Here is a 23,123-nt window from a genome sequence, read left to right as displayed (position 1 = left end):
CTCAGTAGTGACATGGATACTGGGAAGTGAGTTGTGTCTACAGGAAGGCAGATCTCACTGGTGATATGGATATTGGGAAGTGAGCTGTGTATACTGGAACACAGATGGGGAATGAGTTGTGTCTACAGGAAGGCAAATCTCAATGGTGACATGGATATTGGGAAGTGAGCTGCGTGTAATGAAATGCAGATCCTACTGGTGACATGGATATGGGGAATGAGCTGTGTGTACTGGAATGCAGAACTCACTGGTGACATGCATATTGGGAAGTGAGCTGTGTGTACTGGAATGCAGATCTCACTGGTGACATAGATATGGGGAAGTGAGCTGTGTGTACTGGAATTCAGATCTCACTGGTGACATGGGTATTGGAAAGTGAGCTGTGTGTACTGGAACACAGATATCACTGGTGACGTGGATAATGGGGAGTGAGTTGTGTCTACAGGAAAGCAGATCTCACTGGTGACATGGATACTGTAGAGTGAGCTGTGTGTACTGGAATTTAGATTTTACTGGTGACATGGATATTGGGAAGTGAGCTGTGTGTACTGGAACACAGATCTCACTGGTGACATGGATATTGGGAAGTGAGCTGTGTGTACTGGAATTTAGATTTTACTGGTGACATGGATATTGGGAAGTGAGCTGTGTGTACTGGAACACAGATCTCACTTGTGACATGGATATTGGGAAGTGAGCTGTGTGTACTGGAAGACAGATCTTACTGGTGACATGGATATAGGGAAGTGAGCTGTGTATATTGGAACACAGATCTCACTGGTGACGTGGATAATGGGGAATGAGTTGTGTCTACAGGAAGGCAAATCTCAATGGTGACATGGATATTGAGAAGCAAGCTGCAAGGAATGCAGATCCTACTGGTGACATGGATACGGGGAGTGAGCTGTGTGTACTGGAATGTAGATCTCACTGATGACATGGATAATGGGGAGCGAGTTGTGTCTACAGGAAGCCAGATCTCACTGGTGACATGCATATTGGGAAGTGAGCTGCGTGTACTGGAATGCAGATCTCACTGGTGACATGGATATTGGAAAGTGAGCTATGTGTACTGGAACGCAGATATCACTGGTGATGTGGATAATGGGGAGTGAGTTGTGTCTACAGGAGGGCAGATCTCACTGGTGACATAGATACTAGAGAGTGAGCTGTGTTTGCTGGAATGCAGATCTCACTAGTGACACGGATATTGGGAAGTGAGCTTTGTGTACTGGAATTCAGATCTCACTGGTGACATGGATATTGGGAAGTGATCTGTGTGTACTGGAACGCAGATGTCACTGGTAACGTGGAAAATGGGGAGTGAGTTGTGTCTACAGGAAGGCAAATCTCAATGGTGACATGAATATTGGGAAGCGAGCTGTATGTAATGGAATGCACATCTCTCTGGTGATATGGTTACTTGGAAGAAAGTTATGTGCAATGGAATGCAGATCCCACTGGTGACATGGTTACTTGGAAGAAAGTTTTGTGTACTGAAATGGAGATCTCACTTTTGATATGGTTAATGAAAAGTAATATGTGTGTGGTGTAATTCAGATTCCAATGGTGAACAAGATAAAGGTGCTCTGTAGGTCTAATACTCAAGATATGCCAATATGTATCATGGGGTTGGTATCTTATTGCAGTGCCTTCATTAGTGCTCTGTTCAGCTCATCGCTACTGAAGGCAGAAACCAGGCACATTTTATTTACAAACAGGCTGAGGGAATGTCAAGTGAATGTGCAGGGATGGGTCACATTCACTTTTTTTGTTTTTTTTTTTAAATAAGATCAATTTGATAGGAAAGACCTTCTCCTTTTGAAAAACGAATGTCAGGGAAGGTCATTTTTGTTTGGCAATTGTCCACTAATTGTGCTTTATAAACAGGGTGAATGTTGCCCAAAGCATATTGAGGGAAATTTGGGCAAATCGGTCATGAACTTATTTGTAAATAGAGCGAATGTTGGGTGAATTGGCCATCAAATTGTAATAAATAAGGATAATGAAAAATAAATTGTGGTCACTAAGAGAAACTGAAATATGTAGGCTGCCATTGCTGATCTTCTTCCAAAAATGATAGCTGGCTATCACTGGCTTCAATATTTAAAAAGTTACCAACCTAGAACGTGTTTGCTGGTAGTGAAGTCAGGACAAAGGCTCTTCATATTTGTTCTGGGTTCGTGACTTGCAATGTTAATGTCAGTGGATCATCATAACTAGGGTTGAGCGGACACCTAGATGTCCGTGTTCGACGGGTTCGGCCGAACTTTAAAAAAAAGTCCGGGTCCGTGTCCCGGACTTTTACCGAACTTTTCCCGGACACCGAACCCCATTGAAGTCAATGGGGACCCGAACTTTAAGGCACTAAAATGGCTCTAAAACACCAAAGGAAAGGGCTAGAGTGCTGCAAATGGCAGCAAAACGTAATTAAGAGCATGGCAAGTGCTCTGCAAACAAATGTGGATAGGGAAATAACTTAAAACAACAAAAAAAAACAGAAAAATAAAACAATGTTCTTCTTCATCTCTGAAGGACGAGGCCCATATGGAGTAGGAGGGAGGTTGAGGTGGTGGTGGATGTGGCGGTGACATAGGCGTGCGCACAGGGTGTGCTGGGTGTGTCTGGGCACACCCTAATCACCTAGGGCACATAGCATTGCCAGTGAGGAGATGGGAAAGATCTCCCTGGGACCTGCTCTGCTCTATTTCTCCTTGCCTACAGGTACATGGCCCCGATACATTACTCTCCCTGCTGGCAAACACATGCATGTGTATTTCAACTTTGGGGTGCACACCTTAATGCAATAGGCTGCGCACACCTATGGGCGGTGTAGGTGGAAGCGGCGGTGGAGGAGGACCAGGGCCGGATTAACAGCATCATGGGCTTGGTGCTGAGGATTTTGAAGGGCCTTAGGGCCGTGCCTTGCCATGCACCCAGAGGAGGAAGGGTGCAGCCATGCATGCCTAATTCAACATGGGATGCTGTCTCTGAAGCCCATAAACACATCCATGCATCGCCAACTGTCCCTCCTTGTCCGGCCTTCACGCTGTGTGGGGAGGTTCTGAGGGTGCTGCCTGGGGAAGCGAGCATAGAAGCCAGACTTCTGTGTTTACAAGTGACAGAAGAGCGGTAACAGTGAATATGGCCAACCCGGGGCCTATATAAAAGGTAGGGGCCTGGAGCTGCAGCTCCAATAGCCCCTACATTAATCTGGCCCTGAGGAGGAGGACGAGGTAGCCAACACTGCTTCTTTTCACAAATTTTAAATGAGGGTACACCCCAAAAGAGTGAGAAAGAGCAAAAATGGAACAATGGGTGGGTAAGGTCGGTATCCATTGCTATTCTGCATAAGGTACGGAAAAGTCCCGTGGGATCCATGCCTGGTTCATTTTAATGAACGTGAGCTTGTCCACATTGTCTCTGGACAGGCGGCTGCGCTTGTCTGTTATAACGCCCCCAGCCGTGCTAAATACCCGTTCAGATAATACACTGGCTGCAGGGCACGCCAGCACCTCCAAGGCGTAAAGGGCAAGCTCAGGCCATGTGCCCAATTTGGAGACCCAGAAGTTGAAGGGGGCAGACCCGTCATTCACTACATGTAGGCGTGTGCACACATACTGCTCCACCATGTTGGTAAAATGCTGCCTCCTGCTAAGACGTTCCATCTGAGCTGCTGGTGCTGCTGTTTGTTGTGGCGTGCTGACAAAGCTTTTCCACATTTCGGCCATGCTAACCCTGCCTTCTGAGGTGCTGGCGGTGCCCTGGTTGCGTTGGCGACCTCCTCCTCCTCCTCCTCTGCCTTGTGCTTCCACTGTGGCCCCGCTGTCAGATGGGAATGCCAGCAGCATGGCGTCTCCTCTCCTTGCAACAGGAGCTCTACCAGCAGCACCACGACCCAGGCCACGGCCCTTATTTGACGGTCTCCTCATATTTCTGTAATTTAAGATCTTGCCCTAGAAAGGTTTTTATTGAATAGCGGAATAGAAAATATGATCCAAAAAAAGTGTATGTATATCACACGTACACAACCACACTAGGCCCCAATTACTATTGTTTGTACCCCTAAAAGGCTAGATGAGGAGTAGGGGGAGTATGGAACAGGCAGCACCCTCAAACCTTCAGAAGTATGAGATGAACCCCAACAACTTGGAAAGGTGGATCTCTCTCACACGTACCGACACAGACTATCCCGCAATTCAATTGATCCTCAAAGGTTTTTATTGAATAGCGGAATAGGAAATATGATCAAAAAAAGTGTATGTATCTCGCACGTACACAACCACACTAGGCCCCAATTACTATTGTTTGTACCCCTAAAAGGCTAGATGAGGAGTAGGGGGGGTATGGAACAGGCAGCACCCTCAAACCTTCAGAAGTATGAGATGAACCCCAACAACTTGGAAAGGTGGATCTCTCTCACACGTACCGACACAGACTATCCCGCAATTCAATTGATCCTCAAAGGTTTTTATTGAATAGCGGAATAGGAAATATGATCAAAAAAAGTGTATGTATCTCGCACGTACACAACCACACTAGGCCCCAATTACTATTGTTTGTACCCCTAAAAGGCTAGATGAGGAGTAGGGGGGGGTATGGAACAGGCAGCACCCTCAAACCTTCAGAAGTATGAGATGAACCCCAACAACTTGGAAAGGTGGATCTCTCTCACACGTACCGACACAGACTATCCCGCAATTCAATTGATCCTCAAAGGTTTTTATTGAATAGCGGAATAGGAAATATGATCAAAAAAAGTGTATGTATCTCGCACGTACACAACCACACTAGGCCCCAATTACTATTGTTTGTACCCCTAAAAGGCTAGATGAGGAGTAGGGGGGGTATGGAACAGGCAGCACCCTCAAACCTTCAGAAGTATGAGATGAACCCCAACAACTTGGAAAGGTGGATCTCTCTCACACGTACCGACACAGACTATCCCGCAATTCAATTGATCCTCAAAGGTTTTTATTGAATAGCGGAATAGGAAATATGATCAAAAAAAGTGTATGTATCTCGCACGTACACAACCACACTAGGCCCCAATTACTATTGTTTGTACCCCTAAAAGGCTAGATGAGGAGTAGGGGGGGTATGGAACAGGCAGCACCCTCAAACCTTCAGAAGTATGAGATGAACCCCAACAACTTGGAAAGGTGGATCTCTCTCACACGTACCGACACAGACTATCCCGCAATTCAATTGATCCTCAAAGGTTTTTATTGAATAGCGGAATAGGAAATATGATCAAAAAAAGTGTATGTATCTCGCACGTACACAACCACACTAGGCCCCAATTACTATTGTTTGTACCCCTAAAAGGCTAGATGAGGAGTAGGGGGGGTATGGAACAGGCAGCACCCTCAAACCTTCAGAAGTATGAGATGAACCCCAACAACTTGGAAAGGTGGATCTCTCTCACACGTACCGACACAGACTATCCCGCAATTCAATTGATCCTCAAAGGTTTTTATTGAATAGCGGAATAGGAAATATGATCAAAAAAAGTGTATGTATCTCGCACGTACACAACCACACTAGGCCCCAATTACTATTGTTTGTACCCCTAAAAGGCTAGATGAGGAGTAGGGGGGGTATGGAACAGGCAGCACCCTCAAACCTTCAGAAGTATGAGATGAACCCCAACAACTTGGAAAGGTGGATCTCTCTCACACGTACCGACACAGACTATCCCGCAATTCAATTGATCCTCAAAGGTTTTTATTGAATAGCGGAATAGGAAATATGATCAAAAAAAGTGTATGTATCTCGCACGTACACAACCACACTAGGCCCCAATTACTATTGTTTGTACCCCTAAAAGGCTAGATGAGGAGTAGGGGGGGTATGGAACAGGCAGCACCCTCAAACCTTCAGAAGTATGAGATGAACCCCAACAACTTGGAAAGGTGGATCTCTCTCACACGTACCGACACAGACTATCCCGCAATTCAATTGATCCTCAAAGGTTTTTATTGAATAGCGGAATAGGAAATATGATCAAAAAAAGTGTATGTATCTCGCACGTACACAACCACACTAGGCCCCAATTACTATTGTTTGTACCCCTAAAAGGCTAGATGAGGAGTAGGGGGGGTATGGAACAGGCAGCACCCTCAAACCTTCAGAAGTATGAGATGAACCCCAACAACTTGGAAAGGTGGATCTCTCTCACACGTACCGACACAGACTATCCCGCAATTCAATTGATCCTCAAAGGTTTTTATTGAATAGCGGAATAGGAAATATGATCAAAAAAAGTGTATGTATCTCGCACGTACACAACCACACTAGGCCCCAATTACTATTGTTTGTACCCCTAAAAGGCTAGATGAGGAGTAGGGGGGGTATGGAACAGGCAGCACCCTCAAACCTTCAGAAGTATGAGATGAACCCCAACAACTTGGAAAGGTGGATCTCTCTCACACGTACCGACACAGACTATCCCGCAATTCAATTGATCCTCAAAGGTTTTTATTGAATAGCGGAATAGGAAATATGATCAAAAAAAGTGTATGTATCTCGCACGTACACAACCACACTAGGCCCCAATTACTATTGTTTGTACCCCTAAAAGGCTAGATGAGGAGTAGGGGGGGTATGGAACAGGCAGCACCCTCAAACCTTCAGAAGTATGAGATGAACCCCAACAACTTGGAAAGGTGGATCTCTCTCACACGTACCAACACAGACTATCCCCCAATTTAACTGATCCCCAAAGGTTTTTGATTAAATAGCGGAATAGAAAATATGATCCCAAAAAAGTGTATGTATATCACACGTACACAACCACACTAGGCCCCAATTACTATTGTTTGTACCCCTAAAAGGCTAGGAGTAGGGGGGGTATGGAACAGGCAGCACCCTCAAACCTTCAGAAGTATGAGATGAACCCCAACAACTTGGAAAGGTGGATCTCTCTCACACGTACCAACACAGACTATCCCCCAATTTAACTGATCCCCAAAGGTTTTTGATTAAATAGCGGAATAGAAAATATGATCCCAAAAAAGTGTATGTATATCACACGTACACAACCACACTAGGCCCCAATTACTATTGTTTGTACCCCTAAAAGGCTAGGAGTAGGGGGAGTATGGAACAGGCAGCACCCTCAAACCTTCAGAAGTATGAGATGAACCCCAACAACTTGGAAAGGTGGATCTCTCTCACACGTACCAACACAGACTATCCCCCAATTTAACTGATCCCCAAAGGTTTTTGATTAAATAGCGGAATAGAAAATATGATCCCAAAAAAGTGTATGTATATCACACGTACACAACCACACTAGGCCCCAATTACTATTGTTTGTACCCCTAAAAGGCTAGGAGTAGGGGGAGTATGGAACAGGCAGCACCCTCAAACCTTCAGAAGTATGAGATGAACCTCAACAACTTGGAAAGGTGGATCTCTCTCACACGTACCAACACAGACTATCCCCCAATTTAACTGATCCCCAAAGGTTTTTGATTAAATAGCGGAATAGAAAATATGATCCCAAAAAAGTGTATGTATATCACACGTACACAACCACACTAGGCCCCAATTACTATTGTTTGTACCCCTAAAAGGCTAGGAGTAGGGGGAGTATGGAACAGGCAGCACCCTCAAACCTTCAGAAGTATGAGATGAACCCCAACAACTTGGAAAGGTGGATCTCTCTCACACGTACCAACACAGACTATCCCCCAATTTAACTGATCCCCAAAGGTTTTTGATTAAATAGCGGAATAGAAAATATGATCCCAAAAAAGTGTATGTATATCACACGTACACAACCACACTAGGCCCCAATTACTATTGTTTGTACCCCTAAAAGGCTAGGAGTAGGGGGAGTATGGAACAGGCAGCACCCTCAAACCTTCAGAAGTATGAGATGAACCTCAACAACTTGGAAAGGTGGATCTCTCTCACACGTACCAACACAGACTATCCCCCAATTTAACTGATCCCCAAAGGTTTTTGATTAAATAGCGGAATAGAAAATATGATCCCAAAAAAGTGTATGTATATCACACGTACACAACCACACTAGGCCCCAATTACTATTGTTTGTACCCCTAAAAGGCTAGGAGTAGGGGGAGTATGGAACAGGCAGCACCCTCAAACCTTCAGAAGTATGAGATGAACCCCAACAACTTGGAAAGGTGGATCTCTCTCACACGTACCAACACAGACTATCCCCCAATTTAACTGATCCCCAAAGGTTTTTGATTAAATAGCGGAATAGAAAATATGATCCCAAAAAAGTGTATGTATATCACACGTACACAACCACACTAGGCCCCAATTACTATTGTTTGTACCCCTAAAAGGCTAGGAGTAGGGGGAGTATGGAACAGGCAGCACCCTCAAACCTTCAGAAGTATGAGATGAACCCCAACAACTTGGAAAGGTGGATCTCTCTCACACGTACCAACACAGACTATCCCCCAATTTAACTGATCCCCAAAGGTTTTTGATTAAATAGCGGAATAGAAAATATGATCCCAAAAAAGTGTATGTATATCACACGTACACAACCACACTAGGCCCCAATTACTATTGTTTGTACCCCTAAAAGGCTAGGAGTAGGGGGAGTATGGAACAGGCAGCACCCTCAAACCTTCAGAAGTATGAGATGAACCTCAACAACTTGGAAAGGTGGATCTCTCTCACACGTACCAACACAGACTATCCCCCAATTTAACTGATCCCCAAAGGTTTTTGATTAAATAGCGGAATAGAAAATATGATCCCAAAAAAGTGTATGTATATCACACGTACACAACCACACTAGGCCCCAATTACTATTGTTTGTACCCCTAAAAGGCTAGGAGTAGGGGGGGTATGGAACAGGCAGCACCCTCAAACCTTCAGAAGTATGAGATGAACCCCAACAACTTGGAAAGGTGGATCTCTCTCACACGTACCAACACAGACTATCCCCCAATTTAACTGATCCCCAAAGGTTTTTGATTAAATAGCGGAATAGAAAATATGATCTCAAAAAAGTGTATGTATATCACACGTACACAACCACACTAGGCCCCAATTACTATTGTTTGTACCCCTAAAAGGCTAGGAGTAGGGGGAGTATGGAACAGGCAGCACCCTCAAACCTTCAGAAGTATGAGATGAACCCCAACAACTTGGAAAGGTGGATCTCTCTCACACGTACCAACACAGACTATCCCCCAATTTAACTGATCCCCAAAGGTTTTTGATTAAATAGCGGAATAGAAAATATGATCCCAAAAAAGTGTATGTATATCACACGTACACAACCACACTAGGCCCCAATTACTATTGTTTGTACCCCTAAAAGGCTAGGAGTAGGGGGAGTATGGAACAGGCAGCACCCTCAAACCTTCAGAAGTATGAGATGAACCCCAACAACTTGGAAAGGTGGATCTCTCTCACACGTACCAACACAGACTATCCCCCAATTTAACTGATCCCCAAAGGTTTTTGATTAAATAGCGGAATAGAAAATATGATCCCAAAAAAGTGTATGTATATCACACGTACACAACCACACTAGGCCCCAATTACTATTGTTTGTACCCCTAAAAGGCTAGGAGTAGGGGGAGTATGGAACAGGCAGCACCCTCAAACCTTCAGAAGTATGAGATGAACCCCAACAACTTGGAAAGGTGGATCTCTCTCACACGTACCAACACAGACTATCCCCCAATTTAACTGATCCCCAAAGGTTTTTGATTAAATAGCGGAATAGAAAATATGATCCCAAAAAAGTGTATGTATATCACACGTACACAACCACACTAGGCCCCAATTACTATTGTTTGTACCCCTAAAAGGCTAGGAGTAGGGGGAGTATGGAACAGGCAGCACCCTCAAACCTTCAGAAGTATGAGATGAACCCCAACAACTTGGAAAGGTGGATCTCTCTCACACGTACCAACACAGACTATCCCCCAATTTAACTGATCCCCAAAGGTTTTTGATTAAATAGCGGAATAGAAAATATGATCCCAAAAAAGTGTATGTATATCACACGTACACAACCACACTAGGCCCCAATTACTATTGTTTGTACCCCTAAAAGGCTAGGAGTAGGGGGAGTATGGAACAGGCAGCACCCTCAAACCTTCAGAAGTATGAGATGAACCTCAACAACTTGGAAAGGTGGATCTCTCTCACACGTACCAACACAGACTATCCCCCAATTTAACTGATCCCCAAAGGTTTTTGATTAAATAGCGGAATAGAAAATATGATCCCAAAAAAGTGTATGTATATCACACGTACACAACCACACTAGGCCCCAATTACTATTGTTTGTACCCCTAAAAGGCTAGGAGTAGGGGGGGTATGGAACAGGCAGCACCCTCAAACCTTCAGAAGTATGAGATGAACCCCAACAACTTGGAAAGGTGGATCTCTCTCACACGTACCAACACAGACTATCCCCCAATTTAACTGATCCCCAAAGGTTTTTGATTAAATAGCGGAATAGAAAATATGATCCCAAAAAAGTGTATGTATATCACACGTACACAACCACACTAGGCCCCAATTACTATTGTTTGTACCCCTAAAAGGCTAGGAGTAGGGGGAGTATGGAACAGGCAGCACCCTCAAACCTTCAGAAGTATGAGATGAACCCCAACAACTTGGAAAGGTGGATCTCTCTCACACGTACCAACACAGACTATCCCCCAATTTAACTGATCCCCAAAGGTTTTTGATTAAATAGCGGAATAGAAAATATGATCCCAAAAAAGTGTATGTATATCACACGTACACAACCACACTAGGCCCCAATTACTATTGTTTGTACCCCTAAAAGGCTAGGAGTAGGGGGAGTATGGAACAGGCAGCACCCTCAAACCTTCAGAAGTATGAGATGAACCCCAACAACTTGGAAAGGTGGATCTCTCTCACACGTACCAACACAGACTATCCCCCAATTTAACTGATCCCCAAAGGTTTTTGATTAAATAGCGGAATAGAAAATATGATCCCAAAAAAGTGTATGTATATCACACGTACACAACCACACTAGGCCCCAATTACTATTGTTTGTACCCCTAAAAGGCTAGGAGTAGGGGGAGTATGGAACAGGCAGCACCCTCAAACCTTCAGAAGTATGAGATGAACCCCAACAACTTGGAAAGGTGGATCTCTCTCACACGTACCAACACAGACTATCCCCCAATTTAACTGATCCCCAAAGGTTTTTGATTAAATAGCGGAATAGAAAATATGATCCCAAAAAAGTGTATGTATATCACACGTACACAACCACACTAGGCCCCAATTACTATTGTTTGTACCCCTAAAAGGCTAGGAGTAGGGGGAGTATGGAACAGGCAGCACCCTCAAACCTTCAGAAGTATGAGATGAACCCCAACAACTTGGAAAGGTGGATCTCTCTCACACGTACCAACACAGACTATCCCCCAATTTAACTGATCCCCAAAGGTTTTTGATTAAATAGCGGAATAGAAAATATGATCCCAAAAAAGTGTATGTATATCACACGTACACAACCACACTAGGCCCCAATTACTATTGTTTGTACCCCTAAAAGGCTAGGAGTAGGGGGAGTATGGAACAGGCAGCACCCTCAAACCTTCAGAAGTATGAGATGAACCTCAACAACTTGGAAAGGTGGATCTCTCTCACACGTACCAACACAGACTATCCCCCAATTTAACTGATCCCCAAAGGTTTTTGATTAAATAGCGGAATAGAAAATATGATCCCAAAAAAGTGTATGTATATCACACGTACACAACCACACTAGGCCCCAATTACTATTGTTTGTACCCCTAAAAGGCTAGGAGTAGGGGGAGTATGGAACAGGCAGCACCCTCAAACCTTCAGAAGTATGAGATGAACCCCAACAACTTGGAAAGGTGGATCTCTCTCACACGTACCAACACAGACTATCCCCCAATTTAACTGATCCCCAAAGGTTTTTGATTAAATAGCGGAATAGAAAATATGATCCCAAAAAAGTGTATGTATATCACACGTACACAACCACACTAGGCCCCAATTACTATTGTTTGTACCCCTAAAAGGCTAGGAGTAGGGGGAGTATGGAACAGGCAGCACCCTCAAACCTTCAGAAGTATGAGATGAACCTCAACAACTTGGAAAGGTGGATCTCTCTCACACGTACCAACACAGACTATCCCCCAATTTAACTGATCCCCAAAGGTTTTTGATTAAATAGCGGAATAGAAAATATGATCCCAAAAAAGTGTATGTATATCACACGTACACAACCACACTAGGCCCCAATTACTATTGTTTGTACCCCTAAAAGGCTAGGAGTAGGGGGAGTATGGAACAGGCAGCACCCTCAAACCTTCAGAAGTATGAGATGAACCCCAACAACTTGGAAAGGTGGATCTCTCTCACACGTACCAACACAGACTATCCCCCAATTTAACTGATCCCCAAAGGTTTTTGATTAAATAGCGGAATAGAAAATATGATCCCAAAAAAGTGTATGTATATCACACGTACACAACCACACTAGGCCCCAATTACTATTGTTTGTACCCCTAAAAGGCTAGGAGTAGGGGGAGTATGGAACAGGCAGCACCCTCAAACCTTCAGAAGTATGAGATGAACCTCAACAACTTGGAAAGGTGGATCTCTCTCACACGTACCAACACAGACTATCCCCCAATTTAACTGATCCCCAAAGGTTTTTGATTAAATAGCGGAATAGAAAATATGATCCCAAAAAAGTGTATGTATATCACACGTACACAACCACACTAGGCCCCAATTACTATTGTTTGTACCCCTAAAAGGCTAGGAGTAGGGGGAGTATGGAACAGGCAGCACCCTCAAACCTTCAGAAGTATGAGATGAACCCCAACAACTTGGAAAGGTGGATCTCTCTCACACGTACCAACACAGACTATCCCCCAATTTAACTGATCCCCAAAGGTTTTTGATTAAATAGCGGAATAGAAAATATGATCCCAAAAAAGTGTATGTATATCACACGTACACAACCACACTAGGCCCCAATTACTATTGTTTGTACCCCTAAAAGGCTAGGAGTAGGGGGAGTATGGAACAGGCAGCACCCTCAAACCTTCAGAAGTATGAGATGAACCCCAACAACTTGGAAAGGTGGATCTCTCTCACACGTACCAACACAGACTATCCCCCAATTTAACTGATCCCCAAAGGTTTTTGATTAAATAGCGGAATAGAAAATATGATCCCAAAAAAGTGTATGTATATCACACGTACACAACCACACTAGGCCCCAATTACTATTGTTTGTACCCCTAAAAGGCTAGATGAGGAGTAGGGGGAGTATGGAACAGGCAGCACCCTCAAACCTTCAGTATGAGATTGTGTTCACTGTACCCCACAAAGATTGAGTTCACTGCACCCCACAATGATTGTGTTCACTGCACCCCACAAAGATTGTGTTCACTGCACCTCACAAAGATTGTGTTCACTGTACCCCCCAAAGATTGTGTTCACTGCACCCCACAAAGATTCTGTTCACTGTACCCCACAAAGATTGTGTTCACTGCACCCCAAAAAGATTGTGTTCACTGCACCCCAAAAAGGATGTTGTTCACTGCACCCCAAAAAGGATGTTGTTCACTCCACCCCAAAAAGATTGTGTTCACTGCACCCCACAAAGATTGTGTTCACTGCACCCCAAAAAGATTGTGTTCACTGCACCCCAAAAATGATTTTGTTCACTGCACCCCAAAAAGGATTTTGTTCACTGCACCCCAAAAAGGATGTTGTTCACTCCACCCCAAAAAGATTGTGTTCACTGCACCCCAAAAAGATTGTGTTCACTGCACCCCACAAAGGATTTTGTTCACTGCACCCCAAAAAGATTGTGTTCACTGCACCCCAAAAAGGATGTTGTTCACTGCACCCCAAAAAGGATTTTGTTCACTGCACCCCAAAAAGATTGTGTTCACTGCACCCCACAAAGGATTTTGTTCACTGCACCCCACAAAGATTGTGTTCACTGCACACCAAAAAGGATTGTGTTCACTGCACCCCAAAAAGATTTTGTTCACTGCACCCCAAAAAGATTGTGTTCACTGCAGCCCAAAAAGATTGTGTTCACTGCAGCCCAAAAAGATTGTGTTCACTGCAGCCCAAAAAGATTGTGTTCACTGCAGCCCAAAAAGATTGTGTTCACTGCAGCCCAAAAAGATTGTGTTCACTGCAGCTCACACACAGAAAAATGGATGTGGATCACTGACACCTGCCTATCTCCAATCCCACACCACACAGCAATATCGATTGTAGTTTGTAGAACACAGTTTCCCTAAAATTCAGCAGACTCTGTCCCTAACAGGATTGAGAAGAGATCGTAGATCAGGATTGAGTGCAGACCCCACCCCCCACACAGCAATATCGATTGTAGTTTGTAGAAGACACTGACCCTATATAATTCAGCAGACTCTATCCCTAAAATGCCTACAACTCGCCCTGCCTAAACACTCCGACCTGTCCCTCAATTCTATCCGGACACAAATGGTTTTTTCCTGCCTATCTTTCCCTAATCAGCAGCCAGCACGTTGATGTGTGCTCTGTCCCTGAATCTAAGCAGCATAATGACGCCGCTGCGGCTGCCTCGAACTTATAAAGACTTGGTCACATGCTTCAGACGGCCAATCACAGCTACTGAGACATTTGCAGGCATGGCTGGGATGGCTTAAGGCACACCAGTTAAACGATTGTTGATTGGCTGTTGAAAGCCCGCCATGAAAAGAGCGCCAAAGCATGCAAAACCCGGAAATAAAACGACCGAACACGGATTTTTACCCGAACATACAGTAAAGTGTCCGTGTCCGTGTTCGGGTACAAAAAATCCAATTATTCGGTACGAACACGAATAATACAGTCCGTGTTCGCTCAACACTAATCATAACAGTAAGGTGACTAATATTTGCATAAGCAAAGTTCAGCAATGGCATCCTACAAATTTCTCCCATTACATGTTTTCTTTAAAGTTAGTGACATTGGAAGAGAAAAATGAGACTTACCCTCTGCTTTGTGCTGTGACGTTTAAGCGGATTTAAGTCATCTCTAAGCTTGAGATGAGCTTTGGGTTTAAGTCTCACTGGGGATTTGGTGATTTCAGGCTGTCCTTTTTGTCTTCTTACCAGCTTGGAAAGCTCTGCATGAATGGCCTGAAAGGAAACAAGTCATTCGATCGGAGTATGAGTCTCTTGAAAATTACTCAAGTTTAGAAACAGTACAAATAAGGATTACAGAGATCAGGTCTCACACATATTGTCAAGAAAATATACATTACAAATCTGTGATATTTCTGGTGACTACCCTTAATAATTCCAATTAATTCCAGAAATTATTTGATGATACCCAGTACTAACAATAAGGTACATGCTAAAACTATGCCTACATCCCACAAAGCTAGGACAAATGAATGTAAACTGGCAAAGGGTCCAGTGCAAGAACATCTATATAGATAAGGAATTTTGACTTTTCTTTGATCTTTATTTGCTTTATGATAATTATGTGTCTATAATTCAGAAGTAGCGCACGAAATCACTGTTAAATGACTCAAAATGTTGTAAGCAAACTGGCCAAGATATTGCTTGACAAACAATCAAAAAAGGAAGAGTAAGATTCAGGAATAATGTCCCTTCAGTCCATGAAATCCAAGGGTGCGTGAGGTTAGTTACTGGATCACCATCCACCACCAGGTGTCACACCAAGTAATAGTAAGATTGGCAACTCACCAGAAATCAATGCTCAGGTGTTCTCACACAAGAGCAAACAGCGCAGAAGTGTTAAATGGATATGGAGCCACAACCTGTTCACCACAGCTATTGCTTGTATAAACTCCCTCGGTATTGCGGTATCATGGAGAGAAAGAATGGCCCCACATAGTGAAGTATGTAACTATAGTCACTTTATTAAAAAGTAAAAAATATATTGCACTCACATGTATAGGCACATCAAAAGGCGTATTGTCCCATATCTATTGACAAAAGGAAACCTAACTTGTCCAGTCATCCGGGCTAACTCCACGCCAGCCCTATGCTTTCAGGGTAGGTCCCCCCACCGTCGTGTGATGTCGGATGTGTCGTCTGGTCACGCCCCGACCGGTTTCGTCATGTCCGACTTCAACTGGAGGTGTGACCAGAGCGACAGCATCCGGCATCTAAGTAGCCCTGCTGGAACGCTCTACGTTCAATCGGCAACGAGGTAAAGAACCGGAAGTTACCCAGCTCACCACGCCGCGGAACTTCCGACATCAACATACAACTGGATTTGAATTGCTATATTAGCGATTCTTAACTTTCCCTTCCTTGGCATTCCTCATAATGATATTGCATTCTCTTCAATGAGGTTTTATTATTATTTATTTATTATTTGCTTTTTGTTATGAGGTTTTGTAAACTATTGCATTTTTATCTGTTGCAATTTATCCATCTAGTATTGTTTTATGATATTTTATTCTGGTTGTATATGCATTTTATCATGCATTATTTTATTATGCATTGTAATAACATTAGTGTATTACATTTTTATTTACGATATGTGTAGATTGCTTAGTGTATGTGTAGAGTGTCACTGGCAATGCGCTACAGATCCATATCGGCAAGGAGTGGTGCTGTATTATAGCTATTCCGCTCTAATTTCTCTTCCAAAATATAGGGTTAAGATTACTCCTACTCTCTGTACTATTCTTAGAGTTAAATTAAATGTAGTAATCCTGTAAGGGATTACTCTTTGTTTATGTTGATGTCGGAAGTTCCGCGGTGTGGTGAGCTGGGTAACTTCCGGTTCTTTACCTCGTTGCCGATTGGACGTAGAGCGTTCCAGCAGGGCTACTTAGATGCCGGATGCTGTCGCTCTGGTCACGCCTCCAGTTGAAGTCGGACATGACGAAACCGGTCGGGGCGTGACCAGACGACACATCCGACATCACACGACGTTGGGGGGACCTACCCTGAAAGCATAGGGCTGGCGTGGAGTTAGCCCGGATGACTGGACGAGTTAGGTTTCCTTTTGTCAATAGATATGGGACAATACGCCTTTTGATGTGCCTATACATGTGAGTGCAATATATTTTTTACTTTTTAATAAAGTGACTATAGTTACGTACTTCACTATGTGGGGCCATTCTTTCTCTCCATGATACCGCAATACCGAGGGAGTTTATACAAGCAATAGCTGTGGTGAACAGGTTGTGGCTCCATATCCATTTAACACTTCTGCGCTGTTTGCTCTTGTGTGAGAACACCTGAGCATTGATTTCTGGTGAGTTGCCAATCTTACTATTACTTGGTGTGACACCTGGTGGTGGATGGTGATCCAGTAACTAACCTCACGCACCCTTGGATTTCATGGACTGAAGGGACATTATTCCTGAATCTTACTCTTCCTTTTTTGATTGTTTGTCAAGCAATATCTTGGCCAGTTTGCTTACAACATTTTGAGTCATTTAACAGTGATTTTGTGCGCTACTTTCTTTTCCATTTATGTATCTGCAAATATTTTCCACTATTTGTTCAAGTAGCAGCATTACTTGTTTATTATAGCAGTTAAGAGACTGACTCCTCCTTAAGAGCAAAGATATTTTACTTGACATTGGGTATCCAAGTTTATATATATTTTTATTATGATTCAGAAGTATTGAACCAAACAATGGCCTTGTAGACCAAGAATCGCAACCCACATACTTCTTTTATGATAGGTATGCCAAGGAAAACATAACAAGATACAGATTTTCCCAAAATGATTCCACAGTTAAAGAGGAACTTTACTTCCTCCTGTTAATTGATTTGCTCCTTTTATCTTGTTATTTGATTGTACTTAAAAACACTCACCAGCCCAGCGAACCCAGCTTTGTTTAGGGCAGCCATGGCTTCGTCTCAGCACTCCAGGTCCTGCGTTGCCATCTTCTCTTCTGAAGTCATCAGGAGGCTGGCTATCTTTTCTGAGTTCTTTAAACCAATGGTCTGCAACCTTTTGGACCTCATGGACCACTAAACTTACAATTTTGAATCCTGCAGGCCAATAACATGAATTTTACATGCCTTATACACATAGTGCTCTGGCTGTCTGCCCCCCCCATACTCTGCATTACACTGCTGCCTTATACAGACTCATCATTGGATCTCCCCTCCTTATCCAGCCATGTACTCAAGCTCTGTGCTCCCTCTGAGTTCACAGGAACCGCAACTACAGAGGGGGCATCGGGTATCAATGCAGGCTGACAGTATTCACTGTCAGCCGGTTTTCAAAAATTTTGTCAGGCCCATGAAAATTCCGGACCTCATCACTTCCGGTGACGCTACATCATAACCCAGCTGGTACGAGCCCTGGTGCGCATGCGCAAAAGACATTTTCAAGGTCCGATGAAATTCTAAGACTTAGCGAACAGCTGATTGAGAGGAGGAGGGGCTGAGGTGGGATGCACACACCGCCGCGGGAAAATTGCTGTCACGGGCGAACCAAAGGTGCTGGAGAACCCAAAATTTGATCGCAGGTAGCCAAGACACTTCACTACAGCTGATAAAAATTTGGGGTCTCGGGATGAAAGGGCGCGGAGCAGTGACCCCGCGGCCCGGTTCTCGGGGTCACTGCTCCGCGCCCTTTCACCCCCGAGACCCCAAATTTTTATCAGCTGTAGGTTGGTGATTGGTGATCCACTTACTACAAATTGGTATTATCAACAGATGGTCCTCTGCTCTAGATATGGGAATGTCTAGAGTAAAACAAGAAATAATCTGCAGCTTGTAATTTATAATGCAAACATTTTTTTAAATAAAAATTTATTTATTTGTCGGATATAATACTGTAATGGTATAATGATAAAATACTGTAAAATACATACATTTTTTTTCTAGGATTTCCCTGTGCCTTCTTTGAATTTCATAATTGAAAGTGAAAGTAAAAGAAAATCCCAAATTGTGGGTTGTTCTCAGAAAAGTAATAAAGGGGATATCTTCCACTGGGGACACAAATTCTGATGACCTGGGGGTCCCCGAGTAATTGCCCTAATTTGCAGGGATTTCCTCCCACTTCCTGTTTGGCTATGGGACAGGAAGTGAAGGGAAATCTCCTCAATGGGACACAGATGGCGAAAAAAAAATCTGTCAGGGGTTATAACTAGGGATCGACCTATTATCGGCAAAGCCGATATATCGAGGGCCGATCTGCACTTTCCCTGATATATCGGAATCGACCCTAGAGGTTACCGATATTGCCAATATTTCGGGAAAGTGCTGTACCGGAGTGTCCATAGCCACCGGTCGGCTGTCTTGTAATGACAACCGATGCGGCTAAGAAGCCGATCGGCTGTCATTACAAGGAGCGGGAGGGGACGCCCCCCCTCCCGCCACCTTTCGCGGGAGACCCGGACATCGTACCTGCGCGGCCCCTGAAGAGAAGACCCGATTAAAGCCGCATTCGGCTCTGATTGGGTCTCCATGTACATGTCATTTCATGACATCACTTCCAGGTATTCGGCGCCAGATTAAAAAAAAATGACAGCATTCAAAAGAGCCAAACTTGGCTGTTTTGAATGCTTTTAAGTACAGAGGAGGGGTTTGGGGTCTTTTAGACCCCCAGATCCCTCCACAACACTACCTGTCAAGTGTAAAAATAAAAAAATAAACATTTTTTTAAATGTACAAAAATATCGGCCGATACTGATATTCAATGGTCAAAATATCGGTATCGGCAACAAAAATCCGATATCGATCGATAGTTATAACCCTCCCGTGCTCTAAAATGTAAAAAAAAATGTTTTGCCTATAGTTCTACTTTAATGTTAACAGGTCAGCATAACAGCCAATGATCTAGTATTGTTGGTATGAAGGCAGCACAGTATTTCATATCTTGTCATCTGTCATGCATTTTTTTTTTATTTCTGATCCACGTCCATTTCTTCATGATATCCCAATACTACTATTCATAGCTCATGAATAATTCTGATAGGGACACTTGAAAGAACACACAAGGGTAGATTTACTAAAGGCAAATAGACTGTGCACATTTTTATTTTCCTCAGAACTTACTAAATGTGCTGAAGTTCTGCTGATTTCCATCATCCAATCATGTGCAAGCAAAAATGTTTTTTTTTTTTTTTTTTTTTTTTTTAATTTTTCTTGCACTTGATTTGATATTCTTTACAAAGTGAAGTTTTACCATATTACATTTACTAAGGAAAATGAGTCCTACTGCACTTGCAAGGTGCACAGTCTATTTGCCTTTAGTAAATCAACCCCCGCAGTTTGAAATGACATTGGCTTGTTTCGTTAAGCTTTATGTGTCAATAACAATATTATCCTGTGGGCAGAAATAACTAATCCATAGACGTAATCATTCTTTTGTTTCCTTCTTTAAAATGTCTGACTCATGGCTCTAACTCACTAAGTAAAGTTGTAATCAGTCTGTGAGGATATAAATGTAGTTGATGTAAATGTAATGGAAACACCGTAACAATACATGGTAGAAGCACCCAAACCAATTATCTCAAATAAAATATGAGAAAAATTTGAAATATTATTTTTAAACTGTGGTACTTAAGTTTTTTTTAGGTTTATAGCAGAAAAATAATGGGAGGTTTTTAAAAATTGTATAGGGGCATGGTCTGGCCATGCACACAGGAGGACATTTTTGAGAAGTAGCTCCCCGCTCTGAAGAAATACTTAAATTAGAAACTTTCATCTACTCTATGATTAAGCCTGGGAAGTAAAAGGGCTCCCCAAACCCACAAAAAATAAAGACTACAAAAAGGTATTATCAAGAGCAGGGCTGCTGATAGAAATCGCGGGGCCCTGTACAGACTACTTGACAGGGCCCCCCCAAGAAAAGATTAAAGATATATTTAGCTAAAATTACAATCAGGGGCGTAACTACAGGGGTTGCAGGGGTTGCAATCGCTACCGGGCCCCATGCTCCAGGGGGCCCGGTAGCAAACCAGTGGGTGAACTTCTAGGATCTCAAAGGTCACACTTGCGACCGGGCCCTGGCATTTCACCACTGTGGGGAGGCCCCAAGATTGCAGGAAGGGGGCCCACTGCAGAACTTGTGAAAGGATCCTGATGCGGGACCATAATAACAGGCCATGCAATGAGATTAAAGAGCCCCAGGATTAGTGGGAAGAGCCCCGGGCTTGAAGGGAAGGGCCCCGGCCAGGGGTCTGGGGGGCCCTTCATGGTTTCTTGCATCGGGGCCCTGAAGGTTCTAGTTACGCCTCTGATTACAATACAATTATTATTAGCAGACACAAATACAACATAACTCACATAATTCCTTCTAAATCTAAAAGAAAAAACTGAGTTAATAAATAAAAATGAAGATGAGATGAAAAAATTATATAGGCTGGGCAGCTGGAGCTCTGGGATCAGAGAGACAGAGGGAGAGAAACAAAGTTAGAGATAACAAACTCAGGAGCAGAGATAACATTAGAGCCAGTCCTCCACACAGGGAGGGGGGATTAGTGAGGGACAACTGTACCTTTCTCAGCAGATAAAACCTGGCAGCAGGGAGAGGGAGAGAGATCAGCTTTCAGCTGCTTTAGGAGGAGTTCCACCTGTCAGGTGGAAGCATTCCGCAATTGCTTACACACACCCCTAGTACTGGCGGTTAAATTGGGATTACCACTATTTTTTTTAGGGTGTCTGTTTTCAGAAAATATATAATGTTTGAGGCTTTTGTGTAATCTTCAGGCCGAAAATTATTTTTTAAACATGTGTGCAAAAAACGCAAAAACGGCTCCGGCAGCGAAAAGGTTAAAGTGACATTAAAGGATATGTTTTTTTTTTTTTAAACAACAAACATATTATCCTTATCTGCTCTGTGCAGTGGTTTTGCACAGAGCAGCCTGGATCTTCCTCTTCTTGGGTCCCCTGCTGGTGCTCCTGCCCAGCCCCCCCACTTCCCGCCAGCTTGCTATGGGGCACCCGAGCAGCCTCACTCCTATGCTGCTGCTCTGACTGTCCATTCAAACACAGATCCATGACTCGACCCCACCCCCTCTCTCTCCTCATTGGCTTACTGATTGATTGACAGCAGCAGGAGCCGTCTCAGCCAATGAGGAGGGATAGTCCCCGGAGAGCCAAGGCTCTTGTGCACATCGCTGGATTAAAATGGGGCTTAGGTAGGTATCAGGAGGGCTGGGGGGAGCTGCGGTACAGAGAAGGTTTTTTTATCTTAATGCATAGAATGTATTAAGGTAAAAAACCTTTTGCCTTAAGAACCACTTTAAGCTGGCCATATATTAAACAAGTTTTATCCGGTTCCTGATGAATCCGCCTAAACTTTGTTCTATGGGTGTCCCTTTCGGCATCCTTCCACCCAACATCTTTCCATCGAAAATTTGAAGGAGTCAGGCAGATAATTGTCAACTGAACAGCTTCTTGATTAAGTCAGTGGCAAAAGTAATGTTGTTAAAAGCAAAAACATTTCTAGCATCCAATCAGATTTCCATAAAAACTGTTAATTACTTATTAGATTTTTTATCTTGCTGATTGGTCAATCCCATTGTGCATGCAATTTATAGTTTCAGATACAGTGAATTCTAGGATACATTGGGGTACGGTATCATAAGCACACTCTCTTATGTGTGCTAAGCAATAGCATGGCCATTATAGTTTTATAAAAAAAACAGCGCTCAGTGCAATGTATATGCAATTAACTTGTGTCAAAAATATCAAAGTGCTAATAGTGAAAATTAAATATGTGCAAAAATCATTATGTACTTAAAACTAGTCCCTCTAAAGTACCCAGAATAAAAGGCCATAGAACTGGAAACTTTAACCATCAGTCTTCAATCAGGTGAATGAACAGCATATAAACAGTGCCATCTTAAGAGCATTAAAGGGCCCCAGGCAATGCAGTGCACTGGGACCCTGCCTACGCAATCACCCACGAGAATAAAAATGTAAATTATCGATAAGGCAATATTTATTGGTACAGCAGTGTCAGCCTAATGAAAGCTTCCAAGTTTAGCGGCTGCCACCTGCTAAGCCCGGCGGCAGAATGCACACAGGAATCGGGATTAATGCTTGGCTGGTGCCCATTCGGTAAGATGTTCCTGCATATAAAGATAGTTCTTACTTAACCTCCCTGGCGGTATTCCCGAGTGTGGCTCGGGGTTAATTTTCAGT

At 43.4% G+C, this 23,123-nt stretch overlaps 1 protein-coding gene across 1 annotated transcript in view; it reads right to left on the bottom strand.

The window, feature by feature from the left end:
- The window catches only part of LOC309554014 (peptidyl-prolyl cis-trans isomerase FKBP8-like), a gene marked incomplete at its 5' end in the record, with an annotated part of 100,764 nt that overhangs the window by 9,988 nt on the left and 67,653 nt on the right, over positions 1-23,123 (bottom strand). The window contains one exon of the mRNA XM_082255534.1: positions 15,015-15,161. Within this exon, the coding sequence (XP_082111660.1) occupies positions 15,015-15,161 (147 nt within the window). The remainder of the gene's footprint in view (positions 1-15,014; positions 15,162-23,123) is intronic.

The sequence above is a fragment of the Pelophylax lessonae genome (genome assembly GCF_965119305.1).
Source record: "Pelophylax lessonae genome assembly, chromosome: 4".
In the NCBI taxonomy this organism is placed as follows: Eukaryota; Metazoa; Chordata; class Amphibia; order Anura; family Ranidae; genus Pelophylax; species Pelophylax lessonae.
Note: the sequence above shows the minus strand (reverse complement) of the source record. Positions and strands in the feature narration are given on the sequence as shown.